The sequence below is a fragment of the Vicugna pacos genome, chromosome 1 (assembly GCF_048564905.1).
Source record: "Vicugna pacos chromosome 1, VicPac4, whole genome shotgun sequence".
Taxonomy (NCBI): domain Eukaryota; kingdom Metazoa; phylum Chordata; class Mammalia; order Artiodactyla; family Camelidae; genus Vicugna; species Vicugna pacos.
Genome location: NC_132987.1, coordinates 65,960,565 through 65,980,887, shown reverse-complemented (window position 1 = coordinate 65,980,887; position 20,323 = coordinate 65,960,565). Strand labels below are relative to the sequence as shown.

The following is a 20,323-nucleotide window of genomic DNA, read 5'->3' as shown; positions in this document are numbered from 1 at the left end:
TCTCCACACAAAATAAAAATATGCCAAATACTGCATGCCTTTAGAGCTGAGAACCTGGGGTTTTCTTAACAATCAATGATTTTTATCATTACTGTTATTAACAGAGAACCTTCAGAACGAGGCCATGTAAGAGTAGAAAGATTTGTGGACTGATGAAATCAGACTTAATTTTGATTTCTGGTCCTGGCTAGGCCATTAGCTAGTTTTATGACTGTGGAGTTCCCCCTACTAATACTTTTTGGAGAAAGGAGAGTTATAAATAAGTTATGAAATAAGTGTTATTTTAAATGTATTATTGACCTTTCTGGAACTCAACTTTTCTATCTATGAAATGAAGAGGGTAGGTTACCTAGCTGAGGTTTGAAGTCTCTTCCAACTATAAATATTCTAATTCTAAAATATCCTATTCTTTTAAGTAGAAAATAATTTAAAATCATAGGTATTTGTTTCAGAATGTCAGAAAGCGAAAGGTCGGGATGCCAGAATATCACTAAATACAAGCTAAAATGTCAAGTACGTGAGAAAACGTGAACTACAGGCCGTCAGTTTGAACTTTAGCTGTTGGCATTTGTTTGAAAAGCTATATAATGTATTGGATAATATGAAAAGGAACACAGCTGTGCACAGATGCTGTGCTACGTGCCCCTGAGCCTCAGCCTCTCCACGGGCGGGGGCAGCGGTGGGGGGCTGAGGTACATGGCCGGCAGATGTGGCGAGGCCGGGTTAGCTGCCCCCAGGCCTACTGCAGGCCACTGAGCCTTGGCAGTACTACCCTGGTACCCACTTGCTCGTCTCTACCATCTGGTTCTGCTGGTGCTGGAGAAACGCTGAGCTCTAATCTTTCTCTCAGCCCGCCAAGGAGATCCCCCATCTCTCACCCATCTTCCACCTGGCCTGTGGGGACAGCACAAACCAGGCCTCAGAAGTAGGCAGAAGCTAGATAAGGAGAAAAAAGGACAAAGAAAAGAGACCCAAGGGAGAAGGAAAGAAAAGGAGGTTGGGTGGGGGAGGGGGGGACGAGGAAAGGGAGTAAAGGAAGGAACCGGTGAAGGGAGGCTGAGGTGCAGGAGCACAGCATCCCTGCCCCTTGGCGCGTTTGTCACGGCTTGACCTGCAGAAGTCAGGACACCTGCGGTGAATATACATGCATGCCAGTCTTCATCAGGCGTGAAGTCTCAGGCAAGGAGGCAAAAGTTCAACCCCCTGAATTAACTGGTCAACTTCCAGAGATCTCCCTTTGTGCTACAGAGCTCATTGCCCAAGAGACACAGCTAGTCCTTCTGCCCGCCCTCCCCAAGTGCGCTGTGCCTGAGACAGTGCTTGTCAAGCCTTGACCTTGCTCTTAACCACCCTTAGTGTCTCTCTAAAAGCTTTATTTCCAGCATATTTGTTAATCACTTTGCTTTTTTGTATTGCTGAATACACACTTTTAAAATGTGTAAGTGGAACTGATGTAATGTGTGTGGTGGAGCTTTGCGAAGTTTGTAGAGTGCAGTTAGTTGTGTATTCCAGTGACCCCACCTCCCTGTACTTGGGTCCTGGAGAGCATCCGTGCTGCTTTCTCAAGGTTAGGGATTTAGAAGCCATGGTCCTTACCCACAAGGAACTTACCTGATACTTGCAAAACAAAACCAAAATATGTAATGATGACACAGGAAAATTAACATCATTATGTGATTTACTTCACTTTACTGGAGATTGTGAATCACTCCTCTTTTGTTTTTTGTTTTTCTGTGTTGTTTTTAACAGTCAGCCCAGATCAATAGATGTACATTTCTGAAAGCCACCTTCTTTCACAAGTGCTGAGAAAACATTAAGACTCAGCGAGTTGCCTTTATTTTACAGGATGTGAAGACAGAGAGACTTTTCAGTTCAGACTGTTCGTTTAAGCTGGGTGATTTTCCTCTTCACACTGTCAAGCTTATATACCTCAGTTTTGTTCTGGCATCTCTTTCTAAATACTAGAATGAAATAATCTAAATCTAAATTTCCATTTCCTCACAAGTCTGACTTCCTTCCTCAGCATTCTTCTGATCACTGACCAACCTCCTTGTTGGGAATCCAGTGGTTACATTTCAGTTAAACCATCTTTCTGTTTGATTTGATACTCCTGGCCTTTCACCCTCATCTTCTCAAAACATTTTTTTCCTTAGTTACCATGACACCAGTCTTTCCTGTTTTATTTCTTTTCTTCCTGCCTCTGTAGTTGTTCCTTCTCAATCGTCTTTCTAGACTCCTCTTTCTCTGACTGTTTCTAAAATGTGGGTGTTCTCCACATATTGGACATTTTTTACAGAGGTATGGGTAACCCCCCTGATACCCTGTCATGCACTTAGCCGTGTCTAATGTATGACCTTAACAACCCTCCAAACTGTCCCCTCCTCTGTATCCCCACTATTGTTGCCAGTACTGCCAATGGGCCTTTGTCCTGGGCTCCATGCCTGAGTGTCCCAGTCTGGCTTTCCTTCAGCTTTGCTGTTCCCTATGCAGTGAGGAATCTGTAGGGCGGAGAAGATATGTCTGCCCTGCCTACCACCTTCTAACTACACAAGACCCCAGAAATCCCTGTAACAGGCCTCTTTCTTCCAAGAGTAAACTGCACCCTGGTGTGTGCTCCCTCAGCTCAAGAGGTAAATAAAGGCCAGCTCTTTGGAAGGAGACAGATGCATCTTGGGTGGAGTTGGGCCTTTAGGTCCGCATGGGCACTTGTACATGTGAAGCCCCTAATGTTATAGGTCAGAGCCAGACATGCAGAGACTCCCATTGGTATTCTTGTGACAGACCCCACAAGCTTAGGGCCAATTATTGCCTTATTTTTTTTAGATTCGTGGTATAGTGTTGGTAGGTAACTCTTCAACTAATCTTAGAGATTCTTAAGGGCAAGAGTTTTAGCTTTTTAATTTTACATTCTCATGTTCCTGTTCCTATCACAGTGCCTACCCAATACACAGTGGCCACTCAATACATGTTTGTTGAATAAGTTAAATAATACAGCTTGTATTGAACAATTTCTAGTTATTTCATCTCCTTAATTGTCATTTTAAATAATTTATGGCAATGTTTGTATGATTGTATTATGTCTTAGGGCCAGTATTTTTCCAGAAAAAGAATACCTCTAATTTTGCATTGCTATTAAATGGGAAAGCTAGATTTTATATATATAACTGAATTTTAACTTTAAGTACATTTTTTGTAAGCAAATTAAATTCAATTAATTTCAAAATAGGGTAAATTAATGGTGGGTAACAGAAAACAGTGTCAGGCAAACATGAGCATCTTGATGTTACAGATTGGTGTTATACCATGGTTACCAGACAGCAGTGCTTCTAACCAGTTATGCTAGTAACTGCCAAGCCCGAGGGACTCTAAGATGCAAGTGCAAGAAGGAGCAGGACTGAGTTCTGGAAAACTTACAGATGCTGAGAAGAGCAGGGACTGGGTTTCCCTGCCAGGTGTCCTGTGAAGTCAGAGGGTAACCCAAGGTCCTGTAGGTCTCAGTTCTCCTACTGAGCTCATTTAGGAGGACTGCAGCTTGTGTGTGATGACCTTTAGTGCAAAAAGCACATGATTATTTAAATTAGAATAATTTTAAAACACCAAACCAGCATGATTTTCAGTATAATTTTTCACTTTGATAATTCATGTTTTAGGTTGGCCTCCAAAGTTTAGTGACCTTTTAGACTGAGAGCCCATCTGAAATGTCTCTAGTGCTATATTTCTCTGGATACCCACCTCAGCAGGTGTCCATGTGGTAGTGAGAAATACTCTGGTTTGAGAATTGAATAAACTGGACTTGGATGATCCTTATGTTATCTCAAGCTCACACGTTCTATGACTCTTATGTTTGCTGCTTAGAAAATAGTCTGGTCATGATTTTACTGACAAGTAGCAAAGAGGTAAGCCATGGTAATAGTTTGAGTTTTATACCTTAATTTTCAGGATTTGTACTGTTTCATCAGTGTTTTGTTTTGTTTTTTTAAGTATATTGTTTCTTCCATGTTCTCCTTATACTCTTAACATTTTTAGACGTAATAAAACTTATATTCCAGCTCTTCTTCTCGATGAGATGAGTCATTCAGGAGCACTTCATTAAAGGTGTTAAATATCAAAGTAGTTACCTTTATGAGCCGTGATGCTCTGTCTGATGGTTGTACCATCACGAGTCATGATTAAAGGAGTCGTGACTAAAACCACCCCATGACATAGTTTCAAGAACACGATGAAATTGCTGTGACAGCTTGGGATCCTCCGGCATTTGGAGGAGGTATTTGGCTTATAAACAGTTTAATTGTTTTTGTCATCTAGAAGAAAGTTCCCCTTACGCAAGAAGATTTTTAAATGTCTTTAGTTTTCTTAATTTAGTAACATTAATGATGCTTGGAACTATTTTGCCTTCGAATAATTTCTCCAACATTTACAAAGATGTTGAGCAGACTTTAATTCACATATTTCACTTCCCACTCACTTATGCCTCTACGTAGGCCCTACCTCTCCCCACATGCCTGGTTATTATTTCCTTCTGCATTCGAAAAACTTTTTCTGAGTAGCTTAAGGTGGCACTTGTCAAGAAGAGGATTTGACACCCTCATGGTGATTAAAAAGCAAAATGAGCAAAAAGAAAAAGTAGTTAGTGTCACGTGTATGCCATGTACGCTGTTCCTGCCCTTTCCTCTACCTCCAAAGCAGAAGAGGTTGACTCGCCTCCCTTTCTTGTCTGTGCTTTTTGGACTTTTGGCTTCTTTTCTCCTTCAAGGCTACTCTTGAATGTGACTGTGTATGTTAAGGTGGAGGAAGAAATGTGGGAAAGTGTTTTCAGGTTCCCTGTTGAGCAAGGAACAGGACAGAGCATTGACTATAGTACTGAGGAAGGATGAGCAAGAGAACAAATGGAGTGGAAGAAGAAACCACTGTTCATTCACCCGTATGATTAAAGTCACAGTCAGAGCACTAGGACTGGAAGGGACCTAGTGGTACTGTGATTACAGGACCTCAGCCTAACAGATACTCAAGACGTGCATATTGAATTTAGACTCATCTCATTTTGCAGGATAAGGAATGGAATCCCGCAAAGATACATTAACCAGGTACGTTCAACTAGTTAGATGCAGACCAGATACTCTGATTCCTCGACCAATTCCTCTTCTATTAAGATTCTTTAATGATTATCTTCTCTTTTTGTATTCCCATCACCTGGCATAGAGTAGGCATGAAATGTTGAGCTCAACTAAACTGTATCACTTGTAGTGCTGGTGGCACTTACTAGGTCTCATTATGAGTGGCAGTCTGATAGAGTATGGATTTGAGGGTCAGACCTGGGTCTAAATCTCGGCTTTGCCTATTAGCACTTGGGCAAGTTTCTTTATCTTTCCAAGCCAACGCTTTCACATCTCAACAAATGGGGTTAATAATAACTTCCACACAACGTTGTGACAGTAAATGAAACAAGTTTACTGGCAGTATTTAGTTTGATAGGCGGCACAAATCAGAGACTTCAGTAAATACTTGTGAGGAGTAAGAGCTGCCTGTTGCTGTATTTGCTGCCCCTCACAGAGCGTCACCATTCCTTACCTTTCAGGTGCGTCACCGTGTTCTTTAAAGACGAGTGTTCTCATTACTGTAGTTGTCTGCTGTTTGGCTAACTTCTCTTTGTCTAGAAAATGCCCGTTTCAACTACCTCACAGCCTTTTAATTTAATTCCAGACTAATCCACGGAGGACAGCTGTTAAATGGATTGGCAGGTCCGACTGTAATGAACGCGGCTCCGTTCCTCTCCACGACGTGGTTTTCCGCAGATGAGCGGGCTACTGCCACGGCTATTGCATCAATGCTCAGTTATCTTGGGGGAGCCTGTGCATTTTTAGTTGGACCGCTTGTTGTTCCAGCTCCCAATGGGACGTCGCCTCTTCTTGCTTCAGAGAATAGCAGGGCCCACATTAAAGATCGCATAGAGACTGTATTGTATGCAGGTATTTTGAAGTTTATTTTCTTCCTGTTGTATTTTGTCTGTTATCCCCATCCCCTTCACTCTACCAGATCATTTCTTATGAAGTAGAGGACTAATGCGTACATATGTGCTTTCCTTGTCACATAACGTGGAGATGCCTGTTTAAAACTTACCCTTTCTAGGAATTATTGCTACATGGAAGGTTATTTCTTAACGTTGCCCTTCCCATCCATACACAGTTAAGCACTGTATAACAGTGTCTGGTGTCTTTTCTAGATATCTTATCAGTATAAAAAAACTAAATGTCAGGATCCACAGTAAACATTCGTGTAGCATCTGTTGGTAGGTGTTAAGCCATTTTCCCCCTTGCAGTTTCCCTGTTATTGATCATGTTCTCTAACCGTATAAACCTAGCTCACCCACAATTTATCCTTTTCATTTCCTGCTCTCTGTATTTTTAGTTTATTAATAAGGGCTACTGGCCTTTTCTAAACATCCTCCTGATCCCTTTCTCTTTATTTCTAGAGTCAAGCCCTTGTCTACCCTTAGATCTCCTTAGATATATCTCCTCTCCCCATATGCCTGTTTTTTATTTCCTTCTGCATTTGGAAAACTTTTCATAAGTGTTTGCTATATACCAAGCACTGTGCTAAACCCTGGGAACTGGTAAGATCACTGATGAGATAATTATAATACAAATAGAGATATACAGAGCTTGAGAGGCCTAACTGGCCTGGCTCTGGGGAGAGATTGAGTAGTCAGGGGAGGTCTCTCACTAGGAACGTGATAATTAAAATTAAGAATTTCATAGGAGTTCACCAAGTGTTCAAGAGAGTTAAGGTATTCCTTATAGAAGAAACAGCAACTGTAAAGGCAGTGAAGGTATGAAACAGCTCAATATGCCCGGGGAACTGCACATAATTTTCTGTAAATTACCAAGTAGAGTAGTGTAAGTATGTGTGTTTGGGTATAGGTAGCAAGTGGCAGAAAATGAGGCTGGAAAAATAAAGGACTAGATTATGATAACCTTTGTATTCGTACATGTATTTACTTATTAATTTAACAAATTATATTACAAATTATAATTAATTTAGCAAGTTATATTGTATTTACTTATTAATTTAACAAAATATATTTTGAACTCCTCTGTTGTATCTGTCAGTGTACTAGGCACTGAGGTAAACGTGGCTCCTGCCTGCACAGAACTTAATGTGTCCCAAAGGATACAGACTGACCAACAGTAGTAAAATGAGGTGGTTAGGGGTATAACCAAAGAGGAGAAGCACCTAGCCCAGATTTTAGAGGTCATGTAGAGCTTCCTGGAGATGCAGCATCTAAGTTGGATCCTGAAGAATGAGAGAGTTAGCCAGATACAGGGGGCAGAAGGAGAATATCCTAGAGAGAGAGAGAACCATGGAGGAGAAACCCAGTAAGGGGGAGAGCCTGCCACATTCAAGCAGCTGAAACCCCAGAGTGGCTTAGGTCTGGTGAGAGTGGAGACAGATGAAGCTGGAGAGATAAGCCAGGCCATACAAGCCTACTGAGCAGGGCTGAAGGGTTTGAAGGTCACCATATTGTTGACAAAGGGCACACTCTGAAGAATTTTATACCAGAGAGTTATATGATGGGATTTGCATTTCAAAATATGATTTGGAGGGAATAAAAGTGAAATTAGAGGTGATGACAGTAAGTAAAGCATTTAATCCTCCTGTAGACAACTCACTCCTTTTAAAGAAAAACGTTGAAATGTAACAATGAGTAAGTAAATAAAACTGAAAGCAGGTAAAACATATATTTAAGCTTTGTTTTGGTTATATCCTTCTTTTTATTGAAAGCTTTAGCAATCACCGTGTCTTTTAAATGACTGGATTTTAGGCACTACTGGGCTTGTATTAACGCTCTACATCCTCTGGCTTATGGTTCCCATGCAGTCAAGCAGAAACCCCTACTCAGAGCTTCCAGCTATTGCTTCAGTGCTTTCCTGTTTTCCAATTTGCCTCCCTGAAATAGTGTCCCATGACCCTTCATTCCATTGAAAATATTTTGCTTAGAATAGTGACCTTAAAAATTAATGACTCTTAAACTAAACTATTCCAGACAAAGACATCATAAGTAAACTACAGACCTGTATCTTATGAATATAGACCCACAAGTCTTGAACAAAATACCAGCAAACCAAATCCACCGACACAAAAAGGATTATACACCATCACCAAATGGGATTTATTTCTGAAATGCAACTTGGTTTAACATTCAAAATTCGACTAAGGTAATATGCTGTAACAGTAGGATGAAGGAGAAAAACTATGTGATCATCTTAATAGATGAAAAAAAGCATTTGACAAATCCGGCACCCTTTCAAGATAAAAACACTCAGCAAATTAAAAATGGAGAGGAGCTCCCTCAACCTAATAAAGTGTGTTTATGAAAAATCCATAGATAAGTTCATATTTAATGGTCAAAGACTGAATGCATTTCCCCCGAGATCAGGAACAAGACGAGATGTTTACTTTTGCCATGTCTACTTAACATGGTGCCGGAGGTTCTAACCAGGGTCACCAAGCAAGAAAAAGAAGTAAAAGGCGTCTAGATCAGAAAGAAGTAAAGCTATCTCTGTTGAAATGGCATGATCTTGAATATAGAAAATCCTCTGTAAGCTATATAAAAAAACTTAGATCTAAAAAAACAAGTTCAGCAAAAATGAACAAGCTCCTAAAAAAGCAAGTTTTAAGATGCAAGGTTAATATATAAAAATCAACTGTGTTTTTATATATTTGTAATGAATAACCCAAATATATAGGAAAACAATTCGTTTACAATGGGCTCAAAAAGAATAAAATATTTAGGAATAAATTTAACAAAATAAGTGTAAAACTTGCACTCTGAAGACTATAAAACACTATTGAAAGAAATGAAAGAAGACCTAAAAAATGGAAAGACATTACTGTTCATGTGTTGGGAGTTTTAATACTGTGAAGACAGTAATACTCCCCAAATTTATCTATAAATTCAGTACAATCCCAATTAATATTCAGCTGCCTTTGTTACAGAAATTGACAAGCTGATCCTAAAATTTACATGGAGATGCAGGGGACTCAGAATAGCCAAAACAACCTTGAAAAGGAACAAAGTTGAAGGACTCACAATTCCCAGTTTCAAAACTTTCTACAAAGCTACACTGATCAAGACAGCATGATACTGGCATAAGGTTAGACATAAATCAATGGAACAGAAGTGAGATTCCAAAAAATAAACCATTACATTTATAGCCAATTGACTTTTCACAACAGTGCCAAGACAATTTGTTGGGGAAAGAGTGGTCTTTTCAACAAATGGTATTGGAATAACTGGATATCCATATGCAAAACAATCAGTTTGAACCCCTTCCTTACACCAGACATAAAAGGTAACTCAAAACAAATCATATTTTTAAAAATGACACAAATGAACTTATTTACAGAACAGAAGCAGACTTACAGACATAGAAAACAAACTTATGGTTACCAAAGAGGAAACAGGGAATAGAGGAATAAACTGGGAGTTTGGGATTTGCAGATACATAATATTGTATATAAAATAGATAAACAACAAGGTCCTACTTCATAGCACAGGGAGGTATATTCAATACCTTGTAATAACCTACAATGAAAAAGAATATGAAAAGGAATATATATGTGTATAACTAAATCACTATGCTGTACACCAGAAATTAACACAACGTTATAAACCGATTATACATCAATTTTTAAAAATAAACATCATTCCAAAAAAAAGATCATAAACCTAAATGTGAGAACTAAAACTATAAACTCTTAGAAGAAAACATAGGAGTGAATCTTCATGACATTGGGCTAGGTGAAGCCTTTTTATAAAGGACACCAAGGGCACAATGGCAAAAGGAAAAATAGAAAAACTGAGATTGAAACTAGATTAATGGTTGCCTACGGCTGGAAGATTATAGGGTAATGGATACAGTTTCTTTCGGGGATGGTGAAAAAGTTCTAAAATTGTAGCGATGGCTGCAAAATTCTATGAATATACAAAATCCATCGAATTATGCAGTGTAAATCTGTGAATTATGTTTCATGAATTATATCCCAATGAAGTTTACAAAAATGCCAGTAGAAAGATGGGAAAGAATATGAACAAGGCAATCACAGAAGGTAAAATATAAATGGCCAGTGAGTATACGGAAGATACTCATTCATTGTTACTCATAATTTTAAAAACTATAAATTAAAACAATTTGTTAGCTTTTTGTTGCTCCTCAGATTGACAAAGAATAAAGACACTATTTGTGGTTAAGTGTCTTATAGAACTATCATACCTTTTGATAAGAATATAGCCCTATAGTTAGAATTATCCTACTAAAAGGACCTCTAGAAATCACTTAATCCATTCCCTTTATTGACCCAGAAGCAGTAAGGGGTTCATTCAATTTATAAGTTAATTAATGGCATAGACAGATCTATACTCCAAGGCTTCCTGACTTTTCTACCAGAGTCATGCTTTCCACTAAATTGGGCACAGTTAAAAGCTGGGACTTCATGTGCCGGAACTCTGGAGGGAATGATCAGGACTCTAGGAACCTTCCCTTCTGTTATGGTGTTAAACTAAGATTGTTCGGATGTTTATTTTACTTCTGATTGTTTAATGGCCTACATTAGCTAGTCTTGGGTTTGTTAAATTTTGCTCTCTATTTTTTGTTTTCTTTTTTCTTGGATGCTTTCCTGTTCTGTTCAGATTTCCCATATAGCCTATGAATTGAGTCTGTCCATGCATCAGAATATCCTATCATTGATCAAACCTTCTCCTATCCTATTCTTGCCAATTTTCTCGATCATATTCTTTATTTCTGAGGACCATGCTTATTAGACAATCATCCTAGACCTGTTTAAAGATCTCTCTTACAGATAGTACTGTTGAATTTTGTTTTCTCCATAGAGTAACATTTGTTTACTGCCTTTTTGTCTATGCGGTCTACTACCATACTTATTTACTTCTAGTAGGACTTCTTACCTATGACCTACTAAAAGTTGTCTCTTTATGTGTGGATCTTTCTCACAAGACTGAGCTATTTTGGCTAGGCATGTACTATATTTTGATTATATATCCAGAGCTTAGTTGAGGCTCAACAAATATTTTTTAGATAAATAAATACTTGAAATATTGAACTTTTTGTGTTATCTGATTAACATTTTACTTTTTTTTGTATTGTTTTCTTTTTCAGAATTTGGAGTTGTCTGCTTACTGTTTTCTGCAACTCTAGCTTATTTCCCAACTCGGCCTCCTCTTCCTCCCAGTGTTGCTGCAGCTAGCCAGCGGCTGAGTTATCGGCGGAGCTTTTGTAGATTACTAAGGTAAATGTACTTAGAATCACTGAGTGGTTTTGACTGGTAGTTCAAGATAATTCCATGTTTATCTAAGGTAATTTAAGATAGTAATTTTTCAACAACCTATTAATCAGGTTGTAAATAGTAGATAAAAATACTGATTAAATATTTTAGAGGAATTTCCTACCAGAAAGCTATCTTTAAAAATTGCCAAAAGCAAAACTTCTATAATTTTACTTTTTCTATATACCACTTATACTGTTATTTACCTAATATTTAAAAAATCAAATATTTTAGTTAAATAATTTTCTTTTATAGGGAAACATCACCTAATAGGATCTGTGAAATCATGGGTTTTATGTGTTTATTGTATTTTTCCTAATATATGGATTATTTTTAGTCAATATATAGTTCCTAATACACATTAAAATAAGCAAGTGCTAGTCAGTACAAAATGAATAAAATAAATAACATTATTTACATATCACCTAAAATCATCTTGAACCTCCAAAGGGATCATACTTTGAGGAACTTAATATTTGTTTTACTTTATTTTATTTTGTTGGTATAACTTAAATGTAATTAGATTGAATTCTGCCCTTGAAAGCTCAAATGCCCCAGTACTGAATTTGATTCTTTGAATATATAGACCATCACTGGTGATTATGATTTGTAATTGGGCCACTAGAAGTTGCCTTTTGAATTTTTTCCCCACTTAGTTGTGATGAGTTTTTATTGATTGATCAACAACTCTCCCTTGTCTGTTCTTTCTTTTCTAGTCTTCCTCTCCCACCAGATAGTAAGCTCCTTTTGGCAAGAACTATCTTTGTATCCTCTATATTAATAATGTCCATTAGATATTCTATAGTAAGCTATAATGAAAAAGAATATGAAAAAGAATATATGTATGTTAATATATATGACAAACATTATGCTATATACCAGAAATTGACACAACATTGTAAACTGACTATACTTCAACAAAAAAAAGTGTCCATTAGGTATATAATTAGAGCCACATGTATACTTTTAAATTTTCTAGTAGCCTTATTTTAAGAAGTGGAAAGAAACTTTAATAGCATATTTTATTTAACTCAGTGTATCTAAAATACTATTTTAACATGCAATCAATATTCAAAATTATTAATGAGATACTTTATAGTCTTTTATTCATACAAAATCTTTGAAATCCACTATGTATTTTACACTTATAGGACATCTCAATTTAGATGCTAAATTTGCATTAGAAATACTTGGTCTGCATTTAAATTTCATTAGACTTACTATTAAAAAAGTTTTCATTGAGCAGTGTCTCCCATATTGCAGTATTTATCCAAAGTTAAAAATAAATACTTGCGTTTTTTTCAAATTCTGAATCAACACATCTTTTATACTATTTGAAAAGTGTTATATTCTACAGGCAATTGTTTGGGCCTTAATTGGAGATCTTTCACTTCTGTAGAATACATTAAAAATTTTTTCTCTTCATAATTTTAAGCAAAATTTCCATAGCTAAAGTAACAATTTCTTTTACCATCTATCCATCTAAAAATGTCTTTTTGCATATGCAGGAATCCAAACTATTTTATAGCTGACCAAAATTATAAGCTCAGATCTGTAAAAAATTGTTTTAAAATGTTTGTTGGACATTTAATTTAGATTTCAGTCAACTAATTTTCTTGATTCTTTTTTGACTTTAGGAGGAAACTTCTTATAAAATTCACTGTGTATTTGTTAAATATGTCCTTTAATATTATCCACTTATTTTTCCTAAAACTTTTTTTACACAACAGACATCAATTTTACTGTGCTGTAATAAGTTGCATTTATCATTCATAATGAAATTTGTGACATACTTCGTCTATTTTCTTTCTGCATAAAATATTCATAAGCAAATTACAATGTTGTATCAGTGTGTAAAAAAAAAAAAGAACTGAGTTAGTTCATTGACACCAAGAAGATCAGTGGTGGGTTATAATACTAGAAGCAGCAACATAGGCTACCCTGTGCACACGACAGTCTTGTCTTACCCAGGGCAGCTGTTAAAGTGAAATGTAGTTCTGCCAAAAAAATTAAGTTGTGTTTAATGGAAAAATTCTTTTCACTCTATCTACTTTTAAATTGGGTTTAAATTAATTAAAATGAAATAAAATTTAAAATTAATTCTTCACTTGCACTAGCCACATTTCAAGTGCTTACATTTGACAGTGGCTGCCATGTTAGCATTGCTGTGTAACATTGTTTTTCACACTTTGGTTTATAGCCATCCAATTTAGTAGGTTGACCGCCTTTTTTTTTTTTTAAGAAAATAGAATGGAATAAAATAGAATAGAAAATATTATTGCATGATATGTAGTAATGATACATATTTTTTGTGAGACTTTTGTTTCAGTATATATGTACTGAGTATTGGTAAGTCACTAAGTAAATATTTATTTCTTATTCTGTTATACAGTAAAAAGTTTTTGAAAACCACATCTCCGCAGCACCTAGTAAATTGCCTTCCACATAATAGGCAAAGAAATATTAATTCAATTGAATTGTGATCAGTGACACACATTTATAAGATGAGAGTTAAAATGATAGTTTTTTTTTAAATGCTGTTTTAAGTTTTTCTTCCATGTAAAGCAAGAGGTTAGAGAGTAGTAGGTAAGGCTAGAGAGGTAGGTTAAGGTCAGATTATGCCATAGTAATAATTTTGGACTATTCTGTGGGAAATGAGGGGGTCACTGAAAGTTTTTTAAATAAGGAGTTATGTAAAGATTCTTCTGACAAGGAAAAAACAACTTAAAATGATCACTCTGACCACAATATACCCTGTGATTACTCTAGAGTCAAGATCTTTATTCTCTGTTTAAACTGTAGAGTGTAAGATCTTTCTTCTATATTAAAAACCCTTTACATCAAAGCTAACATTCCTTCGTCTCTTCCCATGTCCTTTAATCTGCAGGATTGCCTGCTTCCACTTTGGGCTCTCCAGGGGAGTTCTTTGGGCCTGCCATGCTCCATTCCCCTGACCTACCTGTGTAGTCTTCTCTGGTCCCTCACAGAGCTTCTGATATCATTACTTCTTGGATTAATCAGAATAACTCCTTCTCTAAATTCTAATTCCATTGTCTGCGTAGAAAGAAATCAATGGTTATGCTCTAAAGTTTCGACCACAGTTATTTATTTACTATCCATATGATTCCCATCTCTTAATATGCATTTAACCTGTGTAACCTAATGTAAACATTTCTCTCCCTTTATACATCAGTTTAATGTTTGAAGATGGTGGTGGTGGTTTTTGCCTTCTAGACTTCATGAGTGGAGAGCTGAGTTGAACATGTTCCTTACTTCAGGACACTTGAACACATTTATTCATTTACTTACTCACTCATTCTTTTTATTTCCCACTCCCTTCCCTCTACCCAGGCCACCTTTCAAGTGCACTTAATGTATATCTCTTTGTCTCTGTGCCTTTGCAATCTGTGTGTTGTTTTGTATGTACCTATGTTTAATTTATCTAAACAGTGGCACATTATGTATCTTGTTCTGTTTGACTTTTTCATTAAACACTATGTGGTTTTTTTTTTATTACTTTTCATTTTGGAAATACAAAGGTAGAATAGTTATAACCTTCATATCCCCTTAACCCAATATGAACAATTACCAATTTATGGCCAATATTGTTTTATTTCTGCTCTAACTACTTCTCCCGTTCCTGTATCATGAAGCAAATCCTAGATGACAAATCATTCATCCATAAATATTTCAATATGTATAATATATGTTAAAAAGACAGACTCTTTTCAACATAAATATGGTACCATTATCACACTAAAAACTTTTAGTTTGCTATTATCAAATCAGCATTTAAGTTTCCAATTGTCTCATAAATGTCATAAATGTCTTTTTTAACAATTTGTTTGAATCAGGATCCAGATTGGGTCACTGCATTGCAATTGACTCGAATGCCTTTAAATCTGTAGCTCTAGATTTTGTTGATTGTCTCTTTGTTGAGTAGTTTGCCAAGTTCCTCTGTCATTTGTATTTCCTATAAACTGTAAGCAGGAGCAACATCTGATTCAGGTTTGGGTTTCAGCTTTATAAGGCCGCTTCATGGGGGATGCTGCCTTCTTCTTTCAGGAGGCAGATGATATTTGGACAGCTCTTATTTTGTGATATTAGGGCTCTGTTTTCAAGATATATCCCTGTGCCTGTATACACCTAGTTCTTTGTACTACGTGGTATGAAACCATTACATTTTATCTACCGACTCCCATTTTGTTCCCAGATTGCCTCCAACACGCTGTCACCACAAATACCACTGCAGTGACATCCTAATACACCGTACACCTAAGAATTCTGTGGAAAGCAGACCCTGCAACAGTATTGCTGGGTCATATTTTTAAACTTAATCTGCCAAGTATTGTCAAATTTTTCTACAAAATGCCTGCACATTCCTATACTTCCATTAGCAGTGCCCATTTCCCCATATACTTACCAAACTTGGCATTATCCATCTTTGTAATTTTTACCAGTCTAACAGGTATACACAAATATATATCTTTTGCTTAATTTTTATTTTCTGGTTTTTAATAAGTTTGGACTCTCATGCAGTTGTTTACTGTTTAGGTTTCATCTGCTGTAAATTCCTCTTCATAGTTTCTGCCCATTTCTCAGTGGTAGTTGCTATCTTATTCTTAATGATTTACATATTCTAGATAAAAGTTCCTTGTTGATTTGAAAACTTTCAAATATCTATTCCCATTCTGTCATCTGTCTACTAATTTTGCCAGTGAATTCCTCACTTATTAACTTTCTACTTTTCTCTTTCACATTTAGGTTTTCAACCCATCTAGAATCTACCTTAGTGTATAGTGTTAACCAGTGATGCACGTGGTTTTTTTCCTCTTTAAAATGAACTAGCACCATTCACTAAACAATCACTAGCCCTTTGATTTTCGTAGTGTCACCTCCATTGTAACTTGAGTTTCTGTGTCTTACCTCTCTATTTTCCTTCATTGTTCTCTTCATTCTTGAGCCAATATTATACTATCTCTATTACTCTGGGCGTGCAGTTTGTCTTAATAGCTGGTGGGACAAGGGCCTCCTTTTTCACGTTTTTTAAGGGTGATCTAGCTTTCCAAGGACTTTTATTTTCCCATATGAATTTTAGAGCAAATTTCTTGAGTTTCCAAAAAAAATTCAACTGGAATTTTAATTGTGATTACATTGAATTATAGATTAATTGGGGGTGACCTGATAGCATGGACTCTGTCTCCATTTATTTAAATCTTCTTCTGTGCCTAAATTAGATTAAAAGTTGCTTTTTTTTTTTTTTTAAACTTCCCACCCGCAGAGGTCTTGGGCCCTCCTGGTTTATTTCTAGATACCTTATACTTCAAAAAAATGTTTAAAGCTATTGTGAATGGTATCTAATATTTATTACATCTTTAAATTAAACTTTACTTTGAGATAATTACAGATTCACAGGCAGTTGTAATAATGTTTTCTTTTATTTCTCTTTTACAGCAATTTGAGATTTTTGATGATTGCTTTAGCATATGCCATACCACTTGGCGTGTTTGCTGGCTGGTCTGGAGTTCTGGACTTAATTTTAACACCAGTGCATGTCAGCCAAGTAAGCATTTTATTTCTTTATATGTTATAGGTATTTTTAGTTCACTAAAATTATAAATATCATCTACTTGTTCTTACATTTAGCTTCAAGGCCTGCTGGGTAAAGCATTATCTTATACCATGTTGCAAAAGTAAGATCCTTATGAAATAGTTATAAAGAATATTGTTTTTCCTCCTAGATTTTGATAACAACTATGAATTCCACATTTATTGGGGTATTATTAATGATGTCAATAAACAGAAAAATAAAGAAGGAAATTCTTAGAATTCTTGATTCTTGCTTTATAAAGATTAAAATCCCATTGTCAAATATATGGCTATTCTGTCTAATTCCTTGCTTTCTCTCCAGTCTCAGTATCATTTCTTTAAAAATAACTTCATCTCTATGCTTAATGACATCCATTCCTTCTCCTTGCTTCCTAGCATTGTAGAAAGGGTAGAGAGATTTGGAAGGTCAAATGAAAGAAATCCAGCCACTGATGTGACATTCCATTGTATGAATAAACAACTATTTACTCATTTTGCTTTTGATGAACATTTGGAAGGTCTGTATTTGAGCTGTCATAAACAGTGCTGTATGGATCTTCTTATACATATTTCATGGTGCACCTGTGTGTATATTTCTTTTGGATATTTATTTGGAAATGGAATTGTTGGTTATAGGTTATGCCTGCTTTGATAGATGATGCCAGACTTTCCCAAAGTGGTTGTATCAGTTGATGGTCCTACCAGCAGTATCTGAAATTTCTTATTGTTGCACCTCATTACCAACACTTGGCAGTCTTAGTCTTTTTACATTTAGACATGCTGATGACTGTGCAGTTGTGTGGTACTGTAATTGATTTCTATGACATCTTTTTAAGTGTTACTGGGTATTTGAATATCCTTTTTTGTGACATACCTGTTAAAATCTCTTGCCCACTACTGGGCCACCTTGTTCTTACTGATTTGTAAAGAAGAGAGCTCTGCAAAAGGGGGCTCCCCAGAAGGCTGTGTGGGGTCCCCAGCAAATCTTGGCTGAGGAATGGTCTGTACATGCAAAGGGCAAACTTACCAGGGCTGTTGTGAAGTTGAAAGCAGAGCAAATATAATAGAGGGCAAGCAGCACTGGACCCTTGGAGTTCTGGCCCAGCAAGAATGACAAGACCTTATTAACGTTTTATTAACATCTTGGGCTTCTGCTGGGACACCAGAAAGGACAAACTTTAGAATCAAGGCCCATACACTAGATAGAGTAAGGACTATTCTACTTAGACCCACCATAAACAAAGCCTAAAACTAACCCCTGACAAAAATCTGCAGAGGAGGCAATTTGGAGTTTGAGTCCTGCCAGGTGAGAGGAGCTTGGGAAACACTGGTTTCTACTAATCTACCCTAATAGAGCACAAAATCAAACCTACACAAGTTCAAGGTGATCAGCCACTAATTGAATGGCCTACTAACACGAAGATCAACCATTTCAGATTGTTTTTGCTTTTTAAAAATTAGACATGCAGAGAAACAGGAAAATGTGGTGCATATTTAAAATAAAAACAAACAAAAAACAGTGGTCAATAGAAACCCACTGGAGATAGCCTAGATATTGGATTTGGCAGACAGAGACCATAATGCAAGAGCAGAGAAATCTTTGCTTGCTTCAGGTTCATAAATGTATTCCCCTGTGTTATCTTGCAGAACTCTGTTGTCCAGTACAGTAGCCACCAGCCACATGTGGCTTTTTAATTTGAAGTTTAAATTAGTTGAAATGAAATTAAAATTTAAAATTCACTTCCTTCGTGGCCCTGGCCCCTTTTCAAGTGCTCAGGAGCTACTTGGAGCTTGTGGGTACCATACTGGACAGTGTGGATCGAGAATGTTTCCATTGTCATAGGAGGTTCTGTTGAGCAGTGCTGTTCTAGAAACTATTGTTATTCCTGTCACATTTAAGCCTTGAGTTGAATTTTGTGCTTATTATAAGGTAGGGGTTAAGTTTCCTTTTTGCCGTAGTTATCCATTACCTAATACTAATTTTTGAAAAGATCATCTTTTTCTGCATTGCTCTCTAGTGTCATCTGTATCATAATGAAGTGCCTTTATGTGCGTGGATGTTTCTGAATTTTTTCCCTCTAGTCTACTTATCTATTTTTGTGCCAATACCAAATTGTCTTAAGTATTCTAGTGTTATAGTAAGTTTTTGTATCTGGTAGAATAAATACTCCCCTTTATTGAGATTTTGATAGAATTTTTTTAATCTATAGATCAGTTTGAGAATTAACTTTTTTATAATAGTGAGTCTCCCAAACCATAATCATTCTATCTCTCTTCATTTACTGAGGTCCTAATGTCTCTCTGAATCTCTTTTCTGCAAAAATGTGTTAGATTTATTAAAAAATATGTTAGATTTATTCCCAGGTGTTGGATACTTTTTGATGCTTGGTAATCATATAGTTACCAAGTTGTAATTGGTAGCTTTTAAAATCTTATTTTCTGTCAGCTGGCATGTAGAAGTATAGTTAGTTTTTGCAAGTGAATGAAACACAGCTGATCTTGTATCCAGCAGTCTTGTTAAACTCTCACTTCCTTTTTAATTTATTCGTAGATACTTGGGCCTCTTTGCATACGTACTCATTATTAGCTATGACTAATGACAAATAGACAGAGAAAAATACATTTAATAAAATCCAACATTGAGATGATCATATGGTTTTTCTCTTTTAACCTATTAATGTGGTAAATTATACTTATTGATTATTAAATGTTAAACTACCTTGCATTCCTGTACTAAGTTCATTTTGTCAGTGATTTATCACACTTTTTATATATCACTGAATTCAGCTTGCTTACATTTTGTTTAGGATATTTTACAGTTATGTTTATGAATGAGATTAGACTATAATTTTCCTATCTTGTCCTACCATTTCAATTTTAGTATTTTTGTTAGTCTCAAAAAACAAGTGTTTCCTCTTTTTCTATTCTAGGAAGAGTTTATATAAGTTTGGTGGTTTGGGGCTTTTGTTTTTCCCTAAGTATTTGGTAGAATTCACTGGTGAAGCCATTTAGTTTTCTTTGTGAAAAGTTTTTGAGTATAGATTCAGTGTCTTCAATAGTTGTAAAATTATTCAGATTTCCCACTTATTCTTGTGTCAGTTTTGAGAAGTTGTACCTTTCTAGAATTTGTCCATTTCATCTCAGTTTTCAAATTTATGGTAATAAGTTCTTCATAGGATCATCCTATGATTTTATTAGGTCTCTGAGGTAAGTGATTATATTATTTCAGATACTGATTTTTCTGTATCTTCTCTCTCATTTTTCCCTTGAATAATTTCACCAGTAGCTATTTTTTGTTTAATCAATTTCTATTTTTATCTTTATTTTTTCTATTCTTCTGTTTTTTTGAATGAAGTCACTTTACTCTCCTTTTTCTAACTTTCTAACATGAACA

The 20,323-nt window shown here is 36.1% G+C and overlaps 1 protein-coding gene across 1 annotated transcript in view; it reads left to right on the top strand.

The window, feature by feature from the left end:
- SLC49A4 (solute carrier family 49 member 4) overlaps positions 1 to 20,323 on the top strand; it is a 68,610-nt gene that overhangs the window by 21,348 nt on the left and 26,939 nt on the right. The window contains exons 3-5 of the mRNA XM_006215755.4: positions 5,701 to 5,966; positions 11,175 to 11,304; positions 16,795 to 16,903. Coding sequence (XP_006215817.2) covers positions 5,701 to 5,966; positions 11,175 to 11,304; positions 16,795 to 16,903 — 505 coding nt within the window. The remainder of the gene's footprint in view (positions 1 to 5,700; positions 5,967 to 11,174; positions 11,305 to 16,794; positions 16,904 to 20,323) is intronic.